General features: G+C 43.2%; 1 protein-coding gene across 5 annotated transcripts in view; it reads left to right on the plus strand.

Moving 5' to 3' along the window:
- Positions 1 to 20775, plus strand: part of ttll10 (tubulin tyrosine ligase-like family, member 10) — a 327871-nt gene extending 307096 nt beyond the window's left edge. For all 5 annotated transcript variants that reach the window (XM_039755585.1, XM_039755587.1, XM_039755588.1 and 2 more), the window contains 2 exons: positions 16130 to 16223; positions 19458 to 20775. In XM_039755585.1, the coding sequence (XP_039611519.1) occupies positions 16130 to 16223; positions 19458 to 20236 (873 nt within the window). In that variant the 3' untranslated portion in view covers positions 20237 to 20775. The remainder of the gene's footprint in view (positions 1 to 16129; positions 16224 to 19457) is intronic.
- Positions 20776 to 27983: the final 7208 nt, after the last annotated feature.

Genomic DNA, 27983 nt, shown 5'->3' on the forward strand with positions numbered 1-27983 from the left:
TATCTATCTATCTATCTATCTATCTATCTATCTATCTATCTATCTATCTATCTGTACAACAGTCAGTTGTACAATGCAATGGAGGGCCTACTGGGGGGCCAGGCTCTGCACACATCCAGAACAAGTATGCCCACCCAACATATTTTTATGCTAGCTTGTTGGTCAAGTGCTTAACACTTTTGATCAGAAGTGTCACCTGATTGAAGTGAGATCAGCAGAGTGCGACTGCAGTCTACAATATCTACGACGTCACTCAAAAGGCACTTGTCATGATTTGATGTGACACAGCTCTTTAATTCGGGGAGTCGAGTTCATAAAATAAAATGAACAGCATTTTTCATTCCAACAGATGGTGTGTTCAGTAAACAATTTAACCTAAAAAAGGTAATTTTAAATAGAAAAAAAAATGATAGGATAGAAGAAGCACTAATCCCATTGGAGCCCACTGACTGTCACATAGAGGGAAGTAGCTGATGGTCTGATGGCAGGAGTCTCAAACTCACATAAGTAAGTGTCACGGTGTTGACGGGGGTAAGTCATGAAAGCCTAGTGTGCACATTTTACATTTGTTAATATGTCATTTAGCTCTGCTTTAATTTTGCTCTATTAATGTTGGCGGATCAACAGAATGATTAATGGACGTGAATGAGATTAGTTCTCCCTCTATCATTCTTTTTTATTTCCTATTTTTATTCAGTTATAGTCTACCTTTATTAAGTTATTGTGTCAGTTTACCTTTTGCCTTAATATTGCAGTGTTTGGTATAAGGTTTTCAACAGCAGTGCTAATATTGGTGAAACGCCATCTGTTGGGCTGAAAAATGCAGTGCACTTGAAAACTAGCACAGTAGCATGGAAGATTTTTAAAGGAAACTGGGAAAAAATATATACTCAAGCCAGAAAAGGGGTCAAAACTGAGAAGTGCAACATTGTTATCAAAACCAAAATGAGAATCAAAGGCACAAGTCAAGACCACAAAAGTTGTTTCAAAAAAGGCAAAAAGACTTGGATGAGGAAATTACTAAAATGATGACATGTTTATCCCGTCACGTCATCACCAGCAGTTTACGACTTCTGAGGACCTGCCACTGACAACAAAGAGCTGATCTAACAATGGTTTTCACAGCAGTGAAAACGGTGCAAAATCATTCACAAAAACAAAAGGAAATTTAATCAAAAAACTATTAAGAGATTCACAATCTAGGGCTCCAGAAACCTCTAAAACAAGTAGTCAACCTCATAAACTATCAAAAAAATATATATAATAAACCCATTCACAACAACAACATGCATTACAAAATACATTCCAACAGATGGCGCATTCCAGATGTTACACTGAATACGCCCAACAGAGGGGAACTGCAGGACAAACAGACATTGACTTCTATACATCGTAAGAGACAACATAGAACTTCATTTTTGTCGCAGGCAGTTTTATGAAGAATAAATCTTTTTCTTTATAAAGACAGTGTGTTTGCCCTTTTACTAGCTGGGGTTTCACAGTGTTATCCCCCTCTAGTGGTCATTTGGGGAAGTGATTTTGGGTGTACATTCTTTGGGACTCCTTGTCCATGTGCGGTGTGCCTGCTCTATTTGTCTGGTTTTCCTTTCATAATCCCCCAAAGCTGGGTAGGTTAAATTAACTGATGGGCCTTCCCAAGGACTGGCACCCTGTCCTATGCTGTTTATTACCTTGTGCCCAGTGCTGCCATGCTCCTGAACTGGATTATGCAGGTCATCTCATATTATCGTGCCACCCCTCTGTGACATGTTAGCGTTAGACTATAGAATCACGGCCCCCTGGAGGCACGGATATCTCAATTATTAAAACAACGGAAACACAGTTGAGTTGTTCAATGTATGTCATATGTCAGGTAATTTAATCTCTGAGCTCTCTTTAGATATGTCAGTGGCAGAAATAAACAGTACCCTGCTGCTCCTCTCCCTCAAGCATGCCACATAACGATGGCCTTGTGAAAAACAACTCAAAACAAAGTCTGCCTCTGTGTTTTATTGATTTAGGTGGTAAGAAGAGAATTTGGATGCCATGGTGGCCCAACAATTAGTGCTGCTGCCACCTCAAAGCTCTTAGATTCCCAAGTTTGAATCTCAGGGTGGGCATTGTCCCGATGGGAGTCTGCTCATTCTGCCCATGTCTGAGTATTCTGCTCGCCTGCTAGTTTGGTAGTTCGGTATTTTGTTCCAGAGCCCAAAGGCGATGGACGTTTAGGTTAATTGATAATTCTGCACTGGCTCAGTAAGGGTGTGTATGTGTGTCTGCCCTGAAATAGGCCGGCGGTCCTGTTCAGAGTTGGTTTCCAAGTTGCCCCTGATGCTCCCCATTGCTCTGAACTGGACAGATGGACGGACGATAAGAACAGATTGATTCCATTATGAGTGTCATATTCTAGCGGGTGGTTCGCACTTGAGGCCATGTCCCAATTGTATTGCACAAAAGTCTGTGCTGCACTCAAGGCTAATGCCCAGTCCTTCCCCTAGTGGTCTTTTATTTTACTTCTTGTTCCCACAAAATTATTCAGATTTAAATGTGTGTCAGCTTTCCCATATCCTGGGTGGCTTCCTGTCCTGTACCTGTTGTTTGAACTGGATAAGTGAGTCTGAGCATCGACTGATGTGCTCAATGTTATCCACACCAACAACATTTATTTCTATAGCACATTTTCATTCAAATGGTGTAGCTCAAAGTGCTTTACAAGATGAAGAAAGAAAAGTTCATAAAATATAAAAATAAGATCAGGCAATACTAAATAATGAAGAATAAAGTACAGGACAGAAAAAAACAAAACAAATGAAAAAACTCCAAAAAGCGTAAGAGAAGAAAAACAAAATCTGCAGGGGTTCCGAGGCCACAAGACCACCCAACTCCCACTGGACATTCTACCTAACATCAATGACCTCAATCAGTCCTCATGGTTTTCAGGCTTCATGTCGAAGAATCTGATGATGATGATGATGGTCATGTGGACCTCTGGCCTTCAATACATCAATATAAGGACTGCACGATGCTCTGATCGAGTGGTGGTGGAGCAGATCAGCACCACAGAAAACCAGAAGGAGAACAGCAGAGAAAGTAGGCGTTAGTACGGATTGTGGAGCCACGATAAAAATGAGAATTCAATGCATATTCAGAATATCAGAATTATGTAGCCATGAGAAAGCCATGTTAAAGTAATGAGTTTTTAGCAGTTTTTTAAAGTGTTCCACCATATTAGCCTGGCGAATTTCTATCAATCAGCTATTTCAGATTTTAGGTGCCTAACAGCAGAAGGCCGCCTGCCTCACCACTTCTTTTAAGTTTAGCTCTTGGAATTCTAAGCAGACCCTCATTTGAAGATCTAAGGTTGCGATTTGAAGTTTAAGGTGAGAGGCATCCTGAGGTATAGCATGGAGCGAGATGATTGAAGGCTTTGTAATAATAATAATGATACATTTTATTTATTTGTAGGCGCCTTTTTAAACACTCAAGGACACCAAACAGTAGACAAAACACAGATTATAAACAAAGGTAAAATACGAAAAATTAAAAACAGACAGAGCAACTGTAATCAAAGAGAAAAAACAGTCTTAAACAAATGAGTTTTAAGTTTAGGATTTGAAAAGTGAAAATGATTCAATATTTCTAAGTTCAGATGGCGCTGGGGAGCGGAGCAACTGAATAGTCAAAGATTGATGATGGGGACAGTCAAGTGGATGGAGGAAGAGGATCCAAGGGTATGGGAGGGAATCGTAACATGGAGGAGGTCAAACAGATATGGAGGGGCAAGGTTGTGGATAGCCTTAAAAGTTAGTAGGAGAATTTTGAATTGAATTTGGAACTGAACTGGAAACCAGTGAAGCTGCTGCAAAACGGGAGTGATATGGTGAATAGAGGGGGTTCTAGTAATGATGCCGGCAGCTGAATTCTGGACCAGTTGAAGCTTATAAAGAGATTTGCGAGAAAGACCAAAGAAAGGGGAATTGCAATAATCTAGACGAGAAGTGACAAGGCTATCTATGAACAAGGATAGCAGTGATGTGAGGAGTGAGGGAGGGGCGAATACGATTAATGTTACGCAAGTGGAAATATGCAGACCGGGAGATGTTGCTGATGTGAGACTGAAAGGATAAAGTACTGTTAAGGATGACACCCAGACTCTTAACCTGTGGGGAAGGGGAGACAGAGGAATTATCAATGACAAATGAAAAATTATAAGTTTTGGGTAATGTTGATTTGATACCAATGAGGAGAACCTCAGTTTTGTCACTGTTTAATTTAAGAAAATTTGAAGAAAACCAGGATTTGATTTCTGCTATGCAATCAGTAAGAGAGGAGGGTGGAAAGGAAGCAGTAGGTTTGCTAGTGAGACAGAGCTAGGTGTCATCAGCATAACAGTGGAGGCTAATGTTATATTTACAAAAGATATTACCAAGGGGAAGGAGGTAAATAATGAAAAGGAGGGACCCCAGGACAGAGCCCACCTGAAGTAACAGCGGTGGGTTGGGATGTGAAAGTTTTAAGCTGAACAAACTGAATGTGGCCTGAGAGGTAGGATCTGAACCAATCTAGTGGAGTGTGGGTAATGCCAGTCGAAGATAATCTATTGAGAAGAGTCGTGTGACAAATAGTGTCAAAGGCTGCACTCAGATCAAGGAGGATGAGAATAGGAATTAAACCAGAATCAGCTGCCATAAGGAGGTCACTAGTCGTTTTTATAAGTGCCGTTTCTGTACTGTGGAGGGGACGAAAACCAGACTGGAACTGTTCATACAGATTATTTTGAGATAAATAAAAGTGAAGTTGAATGCCCACTATTTTTTCAAGAATTTTGGAAATGAAGGGTAGATTAGAAATAGGACGGAAATTACTGAAATTAGTCGGATCGGCACCTGTTTTTTTCAGTATTGGGATTATTGCAGCAAAAGTGAGAGAAGAGTGGATTATAGCAGAGATAAGGGGGGCCAGAGAGGGGAGGCAGGCTTTGACCAGAACTGTAGGTTGGGGGTCCACTTGACAGGTGGATGGCTTAGACTTACAGGTAAGATCTGAGATTTTTGAGAAAGTAGGAAGCTAAAAAGAGGAAAACGAGTGAGTTGGAGGGTGAAATTCAAATGCAGTACTGGAGGAATCCGTACAGTTAGACTGATGAATCTTCTGGATTTTTTCATTAAAAAGGACATAAGGGGATTTCAAAATTCAGCTGAGTAAAGGTGAAAAGGTAAAGAATCCAGGGGTTGTGTTAAGTAGTGAAAACAATGACTTGGTGTTTCCTTCATTGGAAGAAGTAATGAGAGTATAATAGTTTGATTTAGTTTGGGCAGTACAGTCCTTGTAATAAAGTATATGGTTTGTGTACATCTCTTTGTGAACAGAGAGTCCAGTTTTTTTATAGAACCGTTCAAGTTGCTGGCCTTTGGCTTTCAAAAGCCGAAGTTCAGGCGTGAGCCAGGGAGCAGAAAAGGAGAAAGAAACGGATTTAGTTTTTTAATGGAGCGACAGAGCTAAGAATACCATTAAGTCCAGTGTTATAGTGTGAGACCAGTTCTTCAGGAGTGGATAAATGATCAGTGCCTATAAGGGAATCAATACTAGAGGAAAGCGAGTCTAAGTTAATATTCTTAATATTACGGAAAGACATGAGACGGGAAAGCTTAGTGTTGGAAAGTGCAAGTTTAACATTGAATGAAATAAGAAAGTGATCAGTTATGGGGAGTTCATCCGCAGTACAATCAAGCGGGGTAACGGCAGAACAGCAAATCAAGTCCAAGATCTGTCCTTTGGAATGAGTGGGAACATCAGTGTGCTGCTGGAATCCAAAACTCTCAAGGCAGGATGTAAAGTCTCTAGTAATAGGGACATTGATATTATCCATATGTATATTGAAATCCCCCAGAAGTATTATGTTTGATGAAACAGTGGATAAGTGTGTAAGGAAAACAGCAAAGTCGTTCAGAAAGTCATTGTTTGGTTTAGGGGGCCGGTAAACAGTTGCAATAATAGTAGGAATAGGTCCATAGGTTAATTGACATACAAGAGATTCAAAAGAACCGAAGGCAGGAACAGACAACGGCAAGAATTTCCATTTCTCACGATACATTTAACGTGAGACCTCCACCTCCGCCAGAGCCACGGGGTTGAGAGATGTATAATAACCCTGGGGGAGTGGATTCGTTAAGTTGTGAAAAGTCATGGGGTCGTTGCCATGTCTCAGACAGAAAAAGTCAAACTTACGATCAGTGAGGAGATCGTGGATGAGAGGCCCCTTACTCGTGCATGAGCGGATGTTCAGCAGACCGCAGTTAACAACGGTGTTATCGCATTTAGCAACGATGTTAGCTGACCGGGCTAGGCTGGCTAACACACTGTGGTCAGCGACTCTGCCTAAATTACGTAGAGGACGTCGAGAACTGGACCAGATGGAGTTTATTATTTTTGAACTGTCAGCTTGGATACTCCGGCGGGACCGGCAGTGGATGTATCTCCAACGGGGAAGGAATATGATGTCTGGTTGGAGATATATAGGCCAGTCAGCGGAGGCTCGGACAGGTGAAAGCGGAGTCGGAGTAGCTCGGCAACTGAATACTGAAGCAGGCCCATTGCCGGTTGGATAGCGAGAGACAGGAAGGACCAAACAAACACAAACCAAATAAATATTCTACTGCTCCACAGGTTAAGTGAAGATGCAGACAACTCGGATGTCCGGAGAATAAAGCCAGGTTAGTCTCAAGGCAGGGATAGGCCGAAAAATAGTCCATACACAGCCAAATCAGCAGTCAAGATAGAAATCAGTCTAGCTTTAAATGACTGAAAAATAAAACTCAGTGAATAAATCTGCCCAAAATGAAAATGAATATTAATTGTAAAAAAATTAAAAAAGAAAAAAAGTTAAAAAAATTACCGGAGAGCCGCGGCGACCAGGCACGCCAGCGTTCGCTTAACCATCAGCAGTCAAATCTAAATGGTACAAGTAACCAGTGTAGTGGCATCAAAACTGGGGTGATGTGCTCGGATTTTTTTTTTCCTAGTTAAGATTCTAGCAGCTGCATTCTGCACTCGTTGCAATCGATTGATGTCTTTTTTCGGTTGTCCCGTTACAGTAATCTAGTCGACTAAAAACAAAAGCATGAACTCATTTTTTAGCATCTTGCAATGTTATAAGAGGTCTAACTTTTGCTATATTCCTTAAGTGAAAAGAAATGCTGTCCTGGTAATTTGATTAATATGTGATTTAAAATTCAGGTCAGAGTCAATGGTTACCCTTAAATTCTTTAACTCCTTAATGGATCAAGTTTATTTGTAATACCCTCACTATATCTTTTTTTTTTGCTAATCATTAAGATTTCTGTTTTCTCCTTATTTAGTTTGAGAAAATTACTACTCATTCATTCAGAAACACAAGTAAGACATTAAGGGTCAGTGAACCAAGAGAGTCAGGGTGATCAGGCGCAATTGATAAATGCAGTTGTGTGTCGTCAGCCTAGCGGTGGTAGCTCACGTTATGCTCCGTATGTACAGAATGAATGGCCATTCTTTCTCACAGTGCTCAATAAAAGGGTCTTTCTGTCCCCTGAAAGTGAGATGCTGGCATCTCTATGGACGTGAGGGGATTCTGACTTTTGTAATGGACTCAATTGTGAAACTGTGGTGACATTGCATAAGGGACACTCACTTCATTGAGCTGAGACAAGCCCAAGACAATTGCGGCCTCCATTCTCGACTGCTGAATGATTCTGCTGCTGCTGGACAAGTCTGGCTGTCATTTTTTTTTTTGATTTCTGATGCCTGACTGGTAGCACACACTTGACTGTACACATTGAGTGATCAAGCCAGTGCCATTTTGGACGTGTGCACAAAGGGTGGACTTAGCCAGCAGGAGCAGATACTGACTGAGGCCGAGGAGATCTGAGGGCAGTGAGGGCTGAGAGCTGCTTCACCACTGCTGTGCCCTTTAGTTGTATTTGAGACGTGCAGCTGACCACATGTGGTCTGTGGTGGGTTTGCTTTTTCTGGTTCTATCTCAAGAGGTCTCTTCCTGTCAGAGTAGCAGTCTTTACTTAGCTTTGTCTACACCTACACCATAATGGCAGGGCCGAACAAATCTCTTCCTCTTCTAATGTTAGAAGCTTGTAATGCTGCTAGCTTTGCATTACTGGTAGTTGTCAACTTATGACCTATGCATCTTAAGACCATTTGACTTGTGACTGCTACCACGTCTCATGGGCAAACATCAGCTTTCACCACACTGCATGCTGTGACTCATTCATCTGGATCTAAGTTTATTACCTGCAGTGGTTTTGAATACGTTTGGTTACATTTGTCTTACAATTACTGGATAAAAGGCAATTGACATAAATGAAGGCGATCAAGCAGTATGAGGTAGGCGAGAAAGTGAATGTGGCTACAAGTTATAACAAATGTAACTGCCGTCCATCGCTTTGACTCTCCGAAGCTTCTGCGTTGTGACTCATGATGTGCCATTTAGTGCGAACTGCTACCAAGGAGGTAATGAAACCACACTGAACTCCTATAAAATAAAAAACTAGATAGAAAATCTGCATAATGGGCTAACAATGATGATAAAAACGGATATAAAACAAACAATATGACTTCACCTCTCTAGCATTAGACCCGAGCGTCACTTGGGCTGTGAAAACAGTGCTAAAAACGTTAGTCCCGAGTGTGCCTCAGCAAACTGTATAGACATATAGACCTGAGGATCACTCGGGCTGTGACAGTGCCAACAGCGTTAGTGGCGAGAGTTACTCGGGCAACGGTATAGGCGAGTCTCGCATAAGCGTTATGTTCGAGCGTTACCTTCGCAACAGTGGTGGTGTGTCTTTGTAATTACATAATGGCATCTCGTAAGAAGTGTTTTTCAGCAGCCCAGGTGTTGCACACTCTGGACAGTAAGACAGAGCAGTGATGTTGAGGAGCCTCTCATCAGCAGTGATGACGAAGTGAATCTGACCTCAGGCAGTGAAACTAAAAGCGATTCTAATGAATCCAAAAGTGACACTCGCGTTTGGGTCTCTACTGACCCTGCTTCAGCCAGGAAGAAAAGTGAACATTGACTGCCAAGATTCGTTTACTTACTTAAAATTATTTCTTGATGATGACGTGAATGAAAGAATTGAGACGTACCGTTATGCTGAGCAGTGTTGGGTAAATGACTGGACCCAAACCGTTTTCCCCTTCAAACAGATGGGAGCTGGTAACTGCTACTGATATCTAGATAGATGGATAGATAGATAGACAGATAGACAGATAGATAGATAGATACTTTATTAATCCCAAGGGGAAATTCACATAATCCAGTAGCAGCATACTAATACAAAAAACAATATTAAATTAAAGAGTAATAAAAATGCATGTAAAAACTTTGAATAATGTTAGCGTTTCCCCCCACGGGTGGAATTGAAGAGTCGCATAGTGTGGGAGGACCGATCTCCTCAGTCTGTCACTGAAGCTGCTCCTCTGCCTGGAGATGATCCTGTTCAGTGGATGCAGTGGATTCTCCATGATTGATAGGAGTTTGCTCAGCGCCCGTTGCTCTGCCACAGATGTTAAACTGTCCAGCTTCATTCCTACAATAGAGCCTGCCTTCCTCACCAGTTTGTCCAGGTGTGAGGCGTCCTTCATCGTTAGGCTGCCTCCCCAGCACACCACCGCGTAGAAGTGGGCGCTCGCCATAACCGTCTAGTAGAACATCTGCAGCATCTTATTGCAGATGTTGAAGGACGCCAACCTTCTAAGGAAGTACTTTTAGTGCTTTGCATGTTTTACAGTAGAAAGATTTAATAAAAATGTCATTTTTCAAACCAAAAAGATGCAACGCTATTTACATGAGAACAAAGTAATGCTAATGAAGTTAAGGGACTTCCTATGCACCACTATAGATACATATACCAGCCCAGATCAACTTCTGTCCGGTCCGTCAGAGCCAAACATGGGCACAAGTCAATGACCACCTGTATTATTTGTTCATTCTTCAGTTTTATAGCTGGTCTCCAAACCAGTTGGTCTAAGCATTTTTTATAGGTGGGCACCACAGTTCACTTTATTTTTCTATTAAACACCCCCTTGACACCTCCAGCCAAGCATAACGTAGGCAGCCTTGAGGTTAGGAGGGCACCAAACTGCACTTAGAAAGCAGTTTAGATGGGCAGTAATACATTGAAACGCACCCCTGGGTCAGGACCAGAGAGGGATATGTTTCTCAGGGGGCAGAGACCATCCCCCTGAGGGAGTGGGGCTATCCAGAAAGAGCCTGGAGTGGAATGAGGTGAGTGAAGGAGGGCATTTCAGATATGTCTCCCAGCTGCTAGAGTACTTTGTCCTTGTCTCGGATGTGGGCACCATGGCCTTGGGTTGGCTCATGGAGCTCGGTGAATGGAGTGGTATATGGGTCACTTCTGACTCTGGATGAGCTGAGTGAGGTGAAGCCGGGTGGTGTGTGTGAGTGGGCAAAGGGAGTGCGTGGAGCCGCAGAATGGAAGCAGCCACTGAAGATGACAAAGGTCCTTTTTATGGCCATTTTTACCAGTAGTAGGCATAAAGTGGCTGATTCCATTCCTCCATCTCCCGCACCACACCACATTACTGTACTCATGCTGCCCCCTTCTTTGAGCTGAATGAAGTGGGTGATTTATGAGAGTAGCTGTTGGTAGTAAGGAAAATCTGCAGCCATTGTCACCATTCGGGGACAAACTCTGCTGAGTGCTGCCGTTTTCCCATACATGTCCCATATAGCACCTTTCACACTCGGCACTGTCACAATACCCTCACGCAGGGTGTTGCTGTGCAATCCACAGCAAACAATGTGTCTGATAAGTCTTAAGGCAAGGAAGGAGTGAATAGCGGGGTGAAACATGAGGCCACACAGAGGCCTTCCATTGAATTTCAACAACGAGCCGCCCTCCCCCACCTGGCACTTCCCCTCGCTTGCCGGGGCGGCCACGTCACACCTTCTCATCTCTCGCCCGCTTCATTCATCTTTGAAATGCAAGACAGCTTTGCCTTTCCAAGATGCTGCTGGCGGTTTCAGGAGTCGAGGATCTGAATTGTTACGGGAATATTTCCCAGGCTGGAGACAAAAGACTGCGGATTGGCCAAGAGTGCGAGCTCACTCCAAAAATTTAGCACACGGCTTTTCTTGGTTTCGGTGGGTCTCCTCTTCTTTTTCTCCTTTCCCCCATCTCATTTGTCCTCGTTGCACCTGAGCCATCTGGTCGGAGTTTTACAGAACGAGGAAGGCTGCGATTGGTTCATTAAGTGGAGCAGGACGGCACTTTTCAAGCTGTCATTCACGGTGGTCTGAAGTACCCCCAATTTCCCCTTTGCTAAAGGAGGAGTCCTGGTGCCTTTGCACAGGCAGACGTCCCCCATGGGGCAGCCACCCCAGCAAAAAGATTGTGCCTTTTTACCTTTATATCAGTAGAAGCAGTTGAAGTAGAAACCCTGACAACCTTCAAGAAGTGTCTGGATGGGACTTTGGGGTTGATGGACGGAGTGGTCTCTTGTTTTTTAAATTTCTTATATGTTCATGAAGCCCCCGGTCAAAAGTGCTTAAACCCTTTATTAAGGAAGGTGACACGCTTGGCCTGAAGGACTTGGTGGCTTAACGCTCTCTTTTGTTATAGTAGTCCACCATGTCCTCCTCCTCCTCCTGAGCTGTAGCTTGGGGATCATGACTTTGTAAACAGAGACGTGCTGATTTATGGAGGATTAAATGTACATTTCTTGCCTGGCATTCACGTGCCTAGCCTCCAGAGGGCAATGAGAGATGCTGGCTAGTAACTGGCAGTCATTGCACTTGATGCCCACTGACTACCCATGGTGCCTCTGGCCCCAAGTAACTCTTAAGTAAGAGGCCCTGTGCTAGGCCTCCATGAAGCTTATATACTTCAGATGTTCTTTATACCCTCGTACATTTGGAGGGTCATTTTTCAGTTGTCCAGCACCTATTGCTGCGGGACCACCTTCAACCCAACAACTGGATTAAGGTTCCATGAGCGGCTGGTTGGAGACAGCCTGAGACAGAGTATCACAGAAGGAGCAGTCAGCTCACCCCAGTCCTCCAAAGCCCATTCTGTAGCCACCCAACCATTCATCTCTTTCTAAGTTGGAGATGATTTAAGCGGAGAACAGGAAGCAATTCTGGACTGTATGTCTGATAATTCTAATTCAGATTTACAAGGGTGTGAGGCAGACCTCATAAACCCACTGCTCTTATTTGCAGTTTGGCTCAGGGTCTTCTCACAGGGCACTCACATCCTTACTGGGCCAGTTAACTCTTTGGTACGAAGTAATGTGCAGTAATAACTGATACAAATGACTACATTTCTATAGCACTTTTCTCACCCATTCAAGACACTTTACACAGATCTGGGGGCACTCCAAACACAAACACAAACACCACCAATGTGCAGCATCCACCTGGATGAGGAGACAGCAGCCATTCTTGCTCCAGTAGGCTCACCACACGTTAGCTGTTAGGTGATGAAGGGGGGAGAGAGACAGTCAGCCAATAAGAGACAGGGGATGATTAGGGGGCCAGAATGGTTGAGACAATTGTGGGCAATTTAGCCGGGATTTGTGACACCGTACTCTTTTTTTTGAAAGATGCCCTGAGGTCTTTTACAACCACAAAGAGTCAGGAATTTGGTTTTACATCTCATAACATCTCATTCAGTTTCCCCGTCACTGTACTGGGCATTGGGATCCACAAGCAGACCACAGGGTAGGTGCCCCCTGATGGCCTCTTTTAGCAGCAAGGTCTTCCCAGATGGTCTTCCATTCAAGTTCTGGCAGGGTCTTAACATGTTCAGCTTCAGGTGGATGACCTGCTCTGAAGCACAGGTGGTATGGCAGGTGCCCAGTCTTGGATTATCATGAGGCCAGCTAGTCACTTTGATGCTTCATGTTAACCATACAGGGGGTGACACTAGGGACAATGACTGTCCCTCATGACCAGCAGGCAGAGACAATCATACCCAGCAATGGACTGGCATATTTTGTGATCAGCTTTCTATGCAGCTCTTGAGGTAAATCCTAGAAGTGGCACGCCATTCATGACACCTCTTCATCACCTGAGTCTGAACCGGTGATGCTGTCACCCATTTCTTGTGGCAAACGCCTGGAAATAAGTCATGGGTTCAATATTTAAAATGTAGGCTTTGCATAGTTTATTACTTTTAGGTTCTTTTGTCTTGTTTTCCACTTACTGACCTCTAATATGGGGTGCTTCAATTTGGCCCTCTAGTGCTCACTCTGTGACATAATTAGTGACATGCCCAGCATTTTAGTGCTTTCTCAGCAAGACCCCCACCAGCAACTTCTCTTGGGCCACATTCTTCTGTTTACGCTTGTTCTCATGTTCTCCAGTGAATGCACGCCTACACATATTTGTCACGTCATTCTCGGTCCTGCTTGGTTCTGAACAGGGTCACAGTGGGTGCCGGAGTCAATCACAGCCAGCACAGGGTGCAAGGCAGGAACAAACCCTGGAAAGGACGCCAGTCCAGCAGAGGGTGACCACACAACTCGCACATTCACACACCAAACACACACACACACACACACATGCCAATTTAGTGTCATCAGTTCACCTAACATGGGTATCTTTGGATAGTGGGAGGAAACCAGAGCACCCAGAGGAAACCCACTCAGTGACACGAACCCTCGTCAGCACTACCACTGTGCCACCGTGCTGCTCTCACACGTTTACTTTTTTGTATCCCTTCATCTGACTGCTGTGCAAGAAGGTTGTCAACCTCCCCCAACACATAAATACACAATTAGTCGGCACCCGGCACTCCATTTTACGCTCTTTCAGAGCCCCATCTGCTCCTCAGGCTTTCTTCTCCCTGATGGCTGCCTTGCTTGTACTGCACCTTGTGTCATACCTTACTCTAATTATTCCCTCCAGGTGTCACCAGGCCTTGTTTGCCACGTTACGCCAATCAGATTTCTGAGCTAGTAGTTGATGCTGCCACCCAGGCTTGGCACCTCGAGACATTCTCTGTTTATGCTCACTACGCCCGCTGTCAGATTTGTACCGTTGTTGAACGTGCGCACGATGATGAAATGACAGGGACATCTGCTGGGCTGGGGGTAAAGGCACATGGGCTGGAACCCACTTTGCCCTTCTTATCTCTATGTGGTTGACTGCTCTGACTTCTCACATTGTAACGTGTCTTGAAATCATTGCATGTCTGTGACCCTGCCAGCCTACGCCGAGTGTCAGAGCTAACTGAATGTGTGAAGCCCTCAAACTGCATTTTGATTCTTTCAGTATGACTCATTGTGGTTAAACTGGTTTTTAAGAGCTCACTGTTTTAGAGGTGCTGTTGGGGCAGCTGACTTATTGTCTTTGCTGTGTTGTTTGTTTATTGAAAGACGTTATACATGTGAATAACAATCAACTGAATTTAAGCAAAACCGAAGACAATCCGTGCATTAGGCAATGGTTTTTTTTTCCAGCACTTGAGATAAAATGAGTGACTCCTGCGTAGCAGGGCTGGTCTGTGAACAGAGTGTGCCCCCTAGTGGCAGACCGCTGCTTGACCTCTTCAGGCCTAATGAATGGCTTCTGCTGATACTGTATTTGCTGTACATTTATTAAAATGCAAATAACTTCAAATCAATAATTATTATGAAGTTAAAAATGGTTTGGTAAAGATGTGTAGCAGTAATTGACAGACAGGTAAATACTCTAGATATACAGTAAGGCGCTGGATTATTATCACTTGGCTGATGCCTTCATCTGAGGAGACTTAGAACATTTAAGGTGCAGTTGGCAACATTTCAAATGACGCCCAGGCAGGTGAACTGACTTGTTAATTGTCACACAGTGCCAGTAGCGGGATTTCAGGGTCTTTAAATGCAAAGTTCTAACTACTGGGCCACAAATATAACTGATATGAAAGACATAGATAGATAGATAGATATGAAAGGCACTATATAATAGATAGATATGAAAGGCACTATATAATAGATAGATATGAAATGCACTATATAATAGATAGATAGATATGAAAGGCACTATATAATAGATAGATAGATAGATAGTTTATTTGTCTGTATGAGCAGAACTTTGGATTTCTGCCACCTTTATGAGATGTCATTCATAATTCCACTTCTATAACATTTTTTTTAATATATTCCGTATACTCAGAAATCGCAAATCGACCTCTTCCCTATGAAGAAGGTGACCGTGCCCTACAGACTTTGTTATTTCTGTGTCAATGGAGAGGTTCAGGGGTGGGGGTCGACTTGTTCTCAATTCTACTTTTTGTAAAAATGTACTTATTTGTATGGAATGATTGCAATAAAATTTAAATCTTAAATAAATAATAAAAAGATAGATAGATATGAAAGGCACTATATTATAGATAGATAGATAGATAGATATGAAGGGCACTATATAATAGACAGATAGATAGATAGATAGATAGTCAGCGGTCTTTGCACTTTGTTTTTTTGTAACTTACAGCCAACACCGTCTAGCTTGCTGTCTCTGCCACTTCCTCTTTCTGAATTAGACTTGCCTTTACTCTTTGGAGTGGTACTGTAATTTTCCTACAGTGCAGAACATCACGGCTAAATGATGATAAGTAAAAATTAATAAGCTCAAACCTCCAGCACTGAGCTCTCCATGTGAACAGGTGAGTTGGGCTTGTTGCTGCAGGGGGTCACTTAGATACCATTACGCAATCTATCTATTATATAGTGCCTTTCATATCTATCTATCTATCTATCTATCTATCTATCTATATAGTGCCTTTCATATCTATCTATCTATCTATCTATTATATAGTGCCTTTCATATCTATCTATCTATCTATCTATTATACAGTGCCTTTCATATCTATCTATCTATCTATCTATCTATCTATCTATCTATCTATCTATCTATCTATCTATCTATTATATAGTGCCTTTCATATCTATCTATCTATCTATCTATCTATCTATCTATCTATCTATCTATCTATCTATCTATCTATCTATCTATCTATCTATCTATCTATCTATCTATCTATCGCCCTTTAAACCACCCCTGTTGCTGTGATTAGTTTGATATTTGCTGCACACGACTGCTGAGTCTAACTGCAGGTTTCTTCGTCTGCAGGTTTGGTTCTTGGAGATGAACTGCAATCCAGCCCTTCATACCAACTGTGAAGTCCTCAAAGATGTGGTGCCAAGTGTAATCAATGAAACGTTAGGTAAGTGCTGCTTAGTGCTAAATAAAGATGTAAAGTGGCAAACGTGGTACAAAGCTAGGTTTACATCTGACGTGTGGGTCTGCACTGCTGCCATCATTCAGGTCGTTGCTCTTAATTTCACATACAGCTCATGTCTCGGTGATCAGCGCTCTACAGAATTCAGTAATGATAACAGACAAATAAAATGCCAGGCTATTATTTGTTGTTGATAATAGAAAAGCAATAATTTATCATTTTTCTTTGCAGCAGCTCAAACCTAATTCATCCGCCATGACCACCCTGTATTGTCAGAGGTGACTCTGACATATCAATGGACAAATGAAGCGTCCTTGTGTACCCCTCCTTTCACTGTCATGTCTGCTTACTCCAGTTCAGGGTCAGAGTCATGGAGCCTGGAACTTAACCTGGCAACTTGTGGTGTGAGTCAAGACCCAACTCTGAACTGAGCGCCAGTCCTTCTCAGGGCAAATTCACATTCATACACACACACGCACACACGCGCACGTCCTATGGGCCCATTTTAATACAACCAGTCAAGCTAACCTGTGTGTCTGTGGGATGTGGGAAGAGAAGTACAGGCTGAGAGAAAACTCATTAGAGATGGCAAAGAGAAAGTACAGGCTGACAGGAGACGACATGGCCATAAGTCCCAGGATGCACCTGGTGGACGATACTCGCTCTATTGAGAGAAGGCCAACTGAGAATGTTGTCCAGATCCCACAGTTGTCCACGTTGTTGGTGCTCATGAACTCCAATGGAGAGGGGAGACTCACTGTTGGTGTGGCCCGGTGCTAATTCCAATATGTCATGATTAAGACAGTAAAATGTAATCCATTTGGTGGTGCATATAGTCATATTTATTTACAAAACAAAATTACATTAACAAAACATAATATAGTATTAACAATTCATTATTTCATATAATACTGTAATGAGCAGCGTAAAGAGCAAATACAACTCTGAGGCACTGGAGTTTTCTCCGTTTTACTTGGAGTCTTCATTCCGTTATAAATGGCGCCCTGTCTTATACTCCGTTATCAGGTTGCAGAGCTTTTCCCTACCAATCAGTTTGTCTCCTGCCACTCACGTTCTACTTTTTCTCTCCTGACTCCCTACTCCGCACTTTCCTTTTTCTCCTAACTGCTCCTGTCGCTCATGTCCACCCTTTCTGCTCCCGCACAGCACATCACAAGCTGCCTGCACGTCACATTATATTAACAAAACATAATATAACAAAATTTAAAAAGAAAATTACAATGAGGAAGAGGGTGGGTCGGTGGTGCAGTGGTAGCGCTGCTGCCTCGCAGTTAGGAGACCCGGGTTTGCTTCCCGGGTCCTCCCTGCGTGGAGTTTGCATGTTCTCCCCATGTCTGCGTGGGTTTCTTCCCACAGTCTGAAGACATGCAGGTCAGGTGGATTGGCAATTCTAAATTGTGCCTGGTGTGTGTGTGAGGGCGTGTGTGCACCCTTTGTGGGCTGGTGCCCTGCCCAGGGTTTGTTTCCTGCCTTGCGCCCTGTGTTGGCTGGGATTGGCTCCAGCAGACCCCCGTGACCCTGTAGTTAGGATATAGCGGGTTGGATAATGGATGGATGGACAATGCGGTAGAACCTTAACATTAATACAGAATAACATTACCATCAGTGGTTTCCATTTTCAACACGTTTTTCAATTTTTGTCAGCATCACGCTTTATATTGTTCACTGTTCTTCCTGTTCCGTAAATTGAAGCAATACTTGAAGTGCTTTTGCCATTTCGTAAACGTTTTAATAATTTCAATTTGTTTGTGACAATTCCAACACCACACGCAAACGTTTATTGGCCATAACAGCGTATGGTAGCTTAATTATAACAAAATAGAAAAGCTAGGAAACACTATTAAAGCTGAAGGGATGTAGCTGACACTTTGATTTCAAAATGTGGCATGGCACAAGGTGCCAGGGCAAAACACTGTGCTAGTAAAAGGCCAAGTTGTTCAAATGTGCGTAGCTCTCAGGGTACCACAAAGCAGTAGGGATAGGTGGGCACTGGTGTTTTTATTGCCCTGACGGGTGATCGTGTGACGGATAATCGAGGTTTTAATGTACCTTGTTGTACTTAGTGATAGATAGATAGGAAAGGCACTATATAATAGATAGATAGATAGACAGATAGATAAATAGATAGATAGATATGAAAGGCACTATATAATAGATAGATAGATAGATATGAAAGGCACTACTGTATATAATAGATAAATAGATAGATAGATAGATATGAAAGGCACAATATAATAGATAGATATACTGTATAGTGCCTTTCATATCTATCTATCTATCTATCTATCTATATAGTGCCTTTCATGTCTATCTATCTATCTATCTATCTATCTATCTATCTATCTAATAGATAGATAGATATGAAAGGCACTATATAATAGACAGACAGATAGATAGACAGACAGATAGATAGATAGATAGATAGATAGATAGATACAGTAGATAGATAGATATGAAAGGCACTATATAATAGATAGATAGATAGATATGAAAGGCACTACTGTATATAATAGATAAATAGATAGATAGATATGAAAGGCACTATATAATAGATAAATAGATAGATAGATAGATATGAAAGGCACAATATAATAGATAGATATACTGTATAGTGCCTTTCATATATCTATCTATCTATCTATCTATCTATCTATCTATCTATCTATCTAATAGATAGATAGATATGAAAGGCACTATATAATAGACAGACAGATAGATAGATAGATAGATAGATAGATATGAAAGGCACTATATAATAGACAGACAGATAGATAGATAGATAGATAGATATGAAAGGCACTATATAATAGACAGATAGATAGATACTTTATTAATCCCAAGGTGAAAATCACATACTCCAGCAGCAGCATACTGATAAAAAACAATATTAAATTAAAGAGTGATAACAAAGCAGGTAAAACAGACAATGGAAGTTAGACATAAAGGTGCACAGCAATGTTCTGCTGTAGAGCTCTCTGTATGTTGAAATTTCAATTTCTTTTCTTCGGACATTCTCGCCACTAAACTAAAATCACAACTGCAGTACAGACAAAGGAAGTAACTGAGGTGGCCGAGATTTCACCGGAAGTACGTCAGCACTACCGCGTGCGTATAGCCTATCGGTCAGCAATGTGGAGGCCGTCATTCACGATAAGCTTATGCCAGACATCTGATCCTCCCTTTCTTCTCTTTTCGCAGATCTAACTCTTGAGATTTTTAACAAGAGTCGTAAGTGCCAGCCCATCCTGCCTCTAGAAACCCAGGCTGACTTTGTCCTTCTGTTTAATGGAGAACTCCATGAGACTCTCACTGCACTGAGACGGAGCAAAACGGCGTTAAGTCCTTCGAAAAGCAAACTGGTGAGGCCTAAAAGTGCAACCCCACTGGGTCCCACGGCAAGCAAAACCACAGAGAGGAGGCAAAGACAGACGCTGTCCTTGATGGAGTACCCACCTACAGCTGCCAGAGCACCTCAGAGAGCAAAGCAGGACAAACCCCCAGAAAACCAATCCGGCCCACCAGTGTGTTCCGTCAAGCCAAAAAACCGAGTGGAGATAAAGCCCAGTAAATGCACGTGTCCTCATGACCTGAGCGATCAAGAGCAGAGCGCTGCAACAGGCGCCCTCAAGGAGAAAATTAGTCTAGCTACCTCATCCACAGCCGCCTTAACGGACAAACCGTACACCTCTCCACGGATCAAGAGGAGCGTGCCCCCTAAACCCTCTCCGATTGCCGGCAGAAGCGTGGCTACCTTCTGTCTGGGCGCCGCTCAGGTCAAGTCCCTCAAGCTCCAGTCTCGTATTCCAGAGGCTAGACTGAGCTTCGCGGATGAGAATCTGAAGCCAGCGAATGAAGGCCAGGATCCTCCTCACCTGTCAGAAATGGGCGAGAAGTCCTCCAAATCCGTCACGTTCATCGTGGAGGAGCGGGAGGTGAAAAGCCCTGAATCTAAAGGGGACACGTCTACAACTCGATGACTGGTGACTTTAAGTACCGTTCAAGCTCGAGATGTCCGTGGTGACGTCACTCTGCTCTGATCTCTAAACCTGGTAGTGTTTTATTGGTTCTTAATTTTGGATTATTTTTCCAGTTTATTAAATACAGATAAGTGACCCAAGAACGGTGTGTCTCGGCGTCTAAACTCTTCAAAGTGAAGACCTGAGCTTTGGGCACCGCTGGGTTCTCCCAGCTTTCAAGCGTGTCAGTTGGTATAATAATGGTGTAATTACCCCAGTTTACCGCGGTGGAGGGGGGGCTTCTCATGTCACTTACTTTTGATTTTATCATGTGGTGAAGATTTATCCTGGAAATTCTGTACTATGCAACCACTCTGTGCATTGTATGACTGTGACAAGTGCAATAAAGTACATGATTACAGAAGTATGGATCAGAGGAAGAATTAAACTCTGCGTTATTCTAAAAATGACACATGCCTTTGTTTTATGAAAAGCAAAATCATATTTTTGAAAATAAGACTACTGTATTTTCACAGAATAAACAGACAATGTGGGATGGAGAATAAAATTGTGTTTACGTGTGTCTGTTTATCCGTCCAATTTCCTAAATCTGGTTTCTCAATTACAGAGTCCTGGCGAGCATCAGGTGGCATTGAGGAACCAATACCAGTGTGCCACTGGGCACAATCAATCCTAGGAGGACAGTCCAATGAAACCACATTGTGGGGATCTCCGAGGAAAACGCTGTGCCTGAAGCAGGGCTGTGGTGCAGATCTCTGGGCCCTATAGATAAGCGCCATCTGTGGGCCCCTTCCTCTCGATCCGTGGCTGTCACACATCCTTGTCATTCCAGGCTTCGAGAGCCCCCCATCATTACCCTGTTTCCCCCATTGCCTGAAGGAAAGGCCTCAACAGCAAGGCGAGAACACGTAGAAAATGCAGAGACGATGGGAATCGAACCTGTGAGACCAAGACGCACCAAACAGTTTAGGCAGTGCGCTTTCCACTGCTGCTCTCTGTAAATATCACATTTCCACCAGAAAGTTCCAAACCAAGAGAACCGCCATTTTGTTTGCCAGCTGTCTAGACGTCAGCTGGTGGCCTGATGCTGAGGTGCATTCATTTTTGGATCCTCTTCTTTTTTAGATTTATCATGTTTCAGCTAGGGATTGCGCCTTGGCTTCTGTTAATTTTATTTTTTAATTTGTTATTTTTGTTGTTTCTTGAATTATTATTTGTCATATTGTTTTCATTATGTATTTTTGTTAATATGGCTATGCTTGTTATTTAGTAGCCATATACTGTATATATATATATACAGTATATATATATATACTGTGTGTGTGTACTGTATATATATATATATATATATATATATATATATATGTGTGTGTGTGTTTACACTGTTAACTTCCTTGTGTTTTGTGAGTGGAACCCCCCAAGAGGTGGGGCCACCATGACATCACTACTGAAGGACCGCCCATTGACTTAATGTTCAGGTGGAGGAGATGAGCCCAAAGAGGTAGGGTAGCTGTGACATCACTACTGAGGGACTATGCTCTAGAATTTATATTCAGGTATAGAAGATGAGCCCGAAGAAGTAGGTCCACCGTGGCATCACTACTGAGAGGCCACCATCTGGCTTTATGTTGAGGTGAAGGGTGATGAGTCTTAAGAGGTGGTTCCATCACGACATCATTACTGAGGATCACACTCTGGCACTTATTTTCAGGTGGAGGAGCTGAGCCCCAAGAGGTGTTGCCACCATGTCATCACTATTGAGGGACCACCCTCTGGCATTTATATTCAGGTATACAAGATAATTCCCAAGATGCAGGTCCACTGTGACATTACTGAGGATCACCATCTGGCTTTCTATTCAGGTGGAGGAGATGAGCCCCAAGAGGTGGGGCAACTGTGACATCACTACTGAGGGACTATTGTCTGGAATTTATATTCAGGTATAAAAGATGAGCCCGAAGAAGTGGGTCCACTGTGACATCACTACTGAGAGGCCACCCTTTGGCTTTATGCTGAGGTGAAGTTGATGACCATACTCTGGCTTTATATTCAGGTGGAGGAGATGAGTTCTAAGAGGTGGGGCCACCATGTCACCTCTATTGAGGGACCACCCTCTGGCATTTATATTCAAGTACAGAAGATAATTCCCAAGAGGCCAGTCCACTGTGGCATTATTACTGAGGGACCACCCTTCAGCTTTATGCTGAGGTCAAGGTGATGAGTCCTACTGTAAGAGGTGGTTCCACCATGACATCATTAATGAGGGACCACCTTCTGACTTTATATTCAGGAGGAGGAGATGAGCCCCAAGAGGTGGGGCCACCCTCTGGCTTTATATTCAGGCATAGAAGTGTTGAGGAGCTCAGATCAAGCCTCGTGTGAGTATCATTTTGATTTCTAGTTACTGATTTTTGTTTCTCTTTATTGGATTTTTCCTTTTTTCCTCTCTTTCCCCTGTTTTGCTTGCATATTCATCCTACTTTTTGATCATTTAATAAATGCTTTAAATGTAAGGAACATTATTTTGTCATTGTCTTTTCAAGCCTGAGGTTTACAGTTATCCTCTCCCTGTTTTTGAGTATTTTGAACTTTTAAAAGCCTGAGCCCCATTTTGGGCTGGTGCAGGCCTTTGATGCCCCCCTTTTGAATTTGGGCTGAGGCCTATTTCTGATGTACATTAGTGATGCCCAGGCCTGGCCTGTGAGATTTTGAGGCCTTGTCACTCTCTTCACCGCCCTGTGTGTGTTGCATGCCACACAAAGAATAGTGCAAGCTAAAGGCACTTCCAAGAGGATTCCAGTGTCAGGATCTTTGGATTTTGTATCCTGGTTTCTGCATTTGGATTTGTGGTTTTTGATGTGCAGTTCTTATTGTGACCCCCTACCTGTTTAAATGTCTGCCTGCTCCTTACTATATGGGCTTGTCTATCTCCAGTTGCTTTTTCTCTCTGGACACAGCAAACAAAATCCCAAAAGGGAGTCCAGCGAGAGGACAAAAGAAGAGAGCAGAAGGTCAAAGGAAATCCGCTAATATCAAAAAGCACCATAAGCAACAAAACACATTGAAACTCACCAAGTGGCGAGCACATTCACAATGAACCATCAGGAACTGTGGATGAGACCATGTGGATTAATAGGGCGGGGGAAGTTCCTGGTGGTGATTGGCAGGTGGCCCCGCCTCTTGGGGGACCAATCACAAAACACATGGAACATAACAAAGGCAGCTTACATACTGTACTGTGACAGATGGCCGGGGCCCATGCCTGGCCGGGACGCCTCTTCACCACATCTGCCAGGTGTACAAAGGGGGGAAGCCCAGTATCTCCCCCTGGATGCTAGATGGCAGCCACCCTGGGTTGCAGCGGTGCCTCGGACTCCCCCAGGGCTTCTTGGGGGTTGGAGTTTTGTGCAGTTCTGTGGGGTTCTGCAGGCGCCGCCAGGAGGTGCTGCAACAGGAGTCGGCTGGCCCCTTTTGGGCACTGCTTTCGCCTTACCTGGAAGTGCAGCCGGATGTCGGCAATCACCCACCTGGAGCACTTCCGGATGCCTGATAAAAAGGAGCCAGCGGCCACCACTCAGTGGCAAGAGTCGGGTGGGAGGAGGACAAAGCTTGCTGAGGAGGAGTGGTGGTGGCGCCAAGAGGAAGAAAGTGCTAAGTGCTTGTTGTACTATGTTGTGGTTGGAGGGATTACGGGGAAGACGTGCCCTCCAGCTGAAGAAAAAAAATAAATAGTTTGGTTTATTTTACCTGTGCCTCCCGTGTCCAATCTGTGTCGGGTCGGGTGTTATATAGCGCCTTTCTTACAATACATAGACATAATCACAAATAAAAGGATAATGCACTTAATCAACCTAAATAAACGAATCAAGAATGAACAAATGAGACATTAAATGTGAATCTGAACCTCACTCTGGCTAAGATACAACAATTCTATTGATTGTCTTTGATGGGCAACGTACTGTGGCCGGGCGCAGGAAAGACAGACTGCTGGATCAAAATCTGGGGCACCAACTGTGCCATCCCGCTTAATATTAAAGAAAAGTAAACAAAAGTAACGCGGTTTCCCGGGATCTCATGCCAGAAAACTGCAAAAAGAATATATTCTCATCGTAAGGTCACTCCATCATCCTTGAGCCAAATGATGGCACCTTCCAGGATTCTTAGGGATGTGGCACCGGAAGGGGCGGAATCAGGTGCCCCCATTTCTTGGAGCTGTGCGGAGAGAAGGAGAAGACAAGGTTAGTGACAGTGCCCCCTCTCGTCCTGTCAGATTATTACATACTGGTAAGGACGCGCATGCGTGACAGTTCCTAGTTTAGTGTAATGGACAATTGAGTCCTCACCTGGATTACTGAGTGCAATAAGACATAGCAGCACTAGAGGAAGTCCAGAGAAGAGTCTGAGATTGTGGAAAGACCATCAAGGCACCGAAGCTTTTTATAAGGTTACGAGGTGGCACGAAGTGCTCAGATTGTAGAGTGAAGTAACTTGGTGGATCCAAGCTGTTATTTAAAAATATATACAGTCGATTCCGCTTCATTGGGCCACCGGTTAATTGGGGCTGCCGCTTATTTGGGCCAAATCTCAAGGAACGAAAACCAAACTAATAAACAAATACATCATTTAAATGCTTAATTGGGACAACATTCAAGCTCAATTGGGACAGTAGCAGACGCGTGCTGCCAGTCAGTCACCTATTGTCACCCGTTCGGCTAATGCAATCTTGTGGATTGGAGTAGCACACGTCTGCTTAATAGTCTACCGTCACCACTACCGTACCGTATTCAGTTACCCCTACACCGCCGCGCGTGTATAACGTACCAGCAAACTTGTTTTTTGTCAATTTTATTTAAACATTTAGAACCCGCCTTGTGCCCTGTGTTGCCCAGGATTGGCTCCAGCAGACCCCCGTGACCCTGTAGTTAGGATACAGCAGGTTGGATAATGGATGGATGGAATTTAGAACCTTTGCCAAGATGCCAAGAAATGATTTTACACTTTCAAGTAAAATTGCTTTGCTGGATAAAATTAAAAGCCAGCCATCTAATACAAGCCAGTGTAGGCCCGCTGAGATAAGTGGTGTACCATAATCTACCACGGCGCGTCTCTTACAACAAGAAAATCAGTTGCGTGAGGAATGACAGTTGGCAAGCGATAAAGACGGCACCATACAGAACTGCTTTGCTCTTTGCAGCTTAAAACCTTTGGAGATTCCCGAAATTTTGAGCACTGAGGCAAAAAGGACATATTGCAAGTTCCTATTATAAATAACAAAGAATTTTCTACAATAGACAATAGACAATAGACAATTTACCATGTTACAATGACAATGAAGACTGTGAGGATGCAATTGTCATTAAATTGAAACACCAAAAATATGACGAAGAAAACGATGATGATGATGATGATGTTCCACCCGTGCCTGTGACTAAAAGGAGGCAAAAAAATGTATAGTCGGGTTACAGCAGTGTTTCTCAAATAGTGGGGTGCGTGGCTCTGTCAAGGGGGGCGCGTTTGACCTCGGGGAACATGCTTTTTTATTTTTCTTTTACATTTTTTTTTAATTTAGAATGCACTTTAAATCTTTTCTGTTACATTTAATAAAGTTATTCTTTGTTGTAAATTGGTCCATATTTCTTTCTTTTTTAATTCTCTTATACATTAATAAGGATACAGTGTTATGCAAAGGTGTACTAATAACAATTTTATAGACAAATGATACTATTTATAGTCGTGCGGGGGGCGCGAGATGTTTTCTTCTTCCTAGGGGGGGCATGACAGAAAATGATTGAGAAGCACTGGGTTACAGCGTTATTTTGTGCAGTGCCGGAGATGGCTGGGGTGGCGAGGAAGACCGGAGGAGGGCTTACGCCTTCCCCAGACCATGTGGGGGCGACCGCCCTGATTCCTTTGGGGGCCCGTGGTCACCGCCAGGGGGCGCCCCCGTGCCTTTGGGGCCCTGGACCTCGGCACTTCCGCCACACCCGGGAGGGCCAGGGGGAAGAAGACTGGGGACACCCGGAGTGCTTCCGGGTACGCAGCCGGCACTTCCGCCACACGGGGACGTGTCGGTGGGAGATTCCTGGGAAGCACTTGGAGCACATCCGGGTGTGTATAAAAGGGGCCGCCTCCCTTCATACGATGGCGAGAGTCAGCAGTGGAGTGGACTGGGCAGGAGAGGAGAGAAGGAGGTGGTCTGAAGAAAGGCATTGTGTGGCCAGGACTTTGGGGACTCGTGGGGTTCGTGGAGCACTTTGGACATTGTATGTGGTGTAAATAAACGTGTGGTGGGGAAAATGAGCGTGTCTGCCTGTCTGTGTCCGGGCCAGCCTCCACAGCAGGACGGCAAAGAAGGGAGCCCTCCATCCGCACTGAATAGCCGTAAGGGCAAACTTACAAAAACAAAAGACAGACTACACTTGTATGTAGGTGCCTAATTATTTTACTTAAAAATAATTTTTTTTCTTCACAGTTTATATTATTTTCTTACCATACCCATACCATATTTATTTGTTGAGCGCTTAAAAACACAGCATTACAACTGACCAAAGCGCTGTACAGTTACAACAAGCAGGACTAAAAGCAAAATATTAAAAATAAACATTAAGAGAGAATTAAAACAGAGATACTAAAACAGGTCAAGGGACCAAATAAAATAGAGAAAATAGCAAAAGGCAAGTGGAAAATGAAACAGGTTAAGAATTAAAAGCCAATGTGAAGAAGTGCGTTTTTAGGCGAGATTTGAATGTGGCGACTGAAGCGGCTTGCCTAACCACTAAGGGCAGGGAGTTCCAGAGCCTGGGTGCACAGACGGAGAAAGCCCTTTCACCACGAGCTTTAAAACGTGCCTTGGGAACGGTGAGGAGCAGCTGATCTGCGGATCTAAGAACACGAGGGGGATTGTGACAATGGAGCAAGACACTCAAATAGGCGGCGGGGGCTAGACCATTTAGTGCCTTATAGGTTAGGAGGAGAATCTTAAAATCGATTCTGAATCTAACCGGCAGCCAGTGTAGGGTTTTCAAAATCGGTGAAATGTGTTGGATTCTGCTACTTCCAGTTAGAAGCCTTGCAGCCGCATTTTGAGCCAGTTGGAGTCTAGAAAGCGTGGCTTTACTGATACCAAAAAGGCAGGAATTAGAGTAGTCGAGCCGGGACGTAATGAATGCATGAATTACTGATTCCAGGAGGTGGCTAGAAAGAATAGGCTTGAGTTTTTTTTTTTTCTTTTTTTTCTTTTATTTTCTTGTAATTTATATTTCTGTTCAATAATCTATTAAAATATTGAAAGAAAATTATTTGTTGTTTAATTTTATGTGGAATTCGCTTAATTGGGCCAAAATGTCCTAATGTGTCCCAATTAAGTGGACTCGAGTGTATACTGGGCGGGCGGCACGGTGGTGCAGTGGTATCGCTGTATATACTGAATACAGGCATCAAATTGAAAATGAGTGAAGATTTGCAGAACAACACAAAAGTTTATCCGTTTGAACGTTCGATATCTTGTCTTTGTAATGAATTCAATTGAATATAGGTCGAAAAGGATTTGCAAATCATTGTATTCTGTTTTTATTTACGTTTTACACAACGTCATTGGAATTGGGGTTGTAGAACTAACATGTGCTTTGAAATCAGAAAGAGACAAAAAACAAAGGAAAACGATATCCTCATACTGATGGAGTGATGGACTGAGTATTACTTTTTAGTGCATTTAAGAATTCAAAGCAGCCATCCATTTTCCAACCCT

The sequence above is a fragment of the Polypterus senegalus genome, chromosome 6, assembly GCF_016835505.1.
Source record: "Polypterus senegalus isolate Bchr_013 chromosome 6, ASM1683550v1, whole genome shotgun sequence".
Classification (NCBI taxonomy): Eukaryota; Metazoa; Chordata; class Cladistia; order Polypteriformes; family Polypteridae; genus Polypterus; species Polypterus senegalus.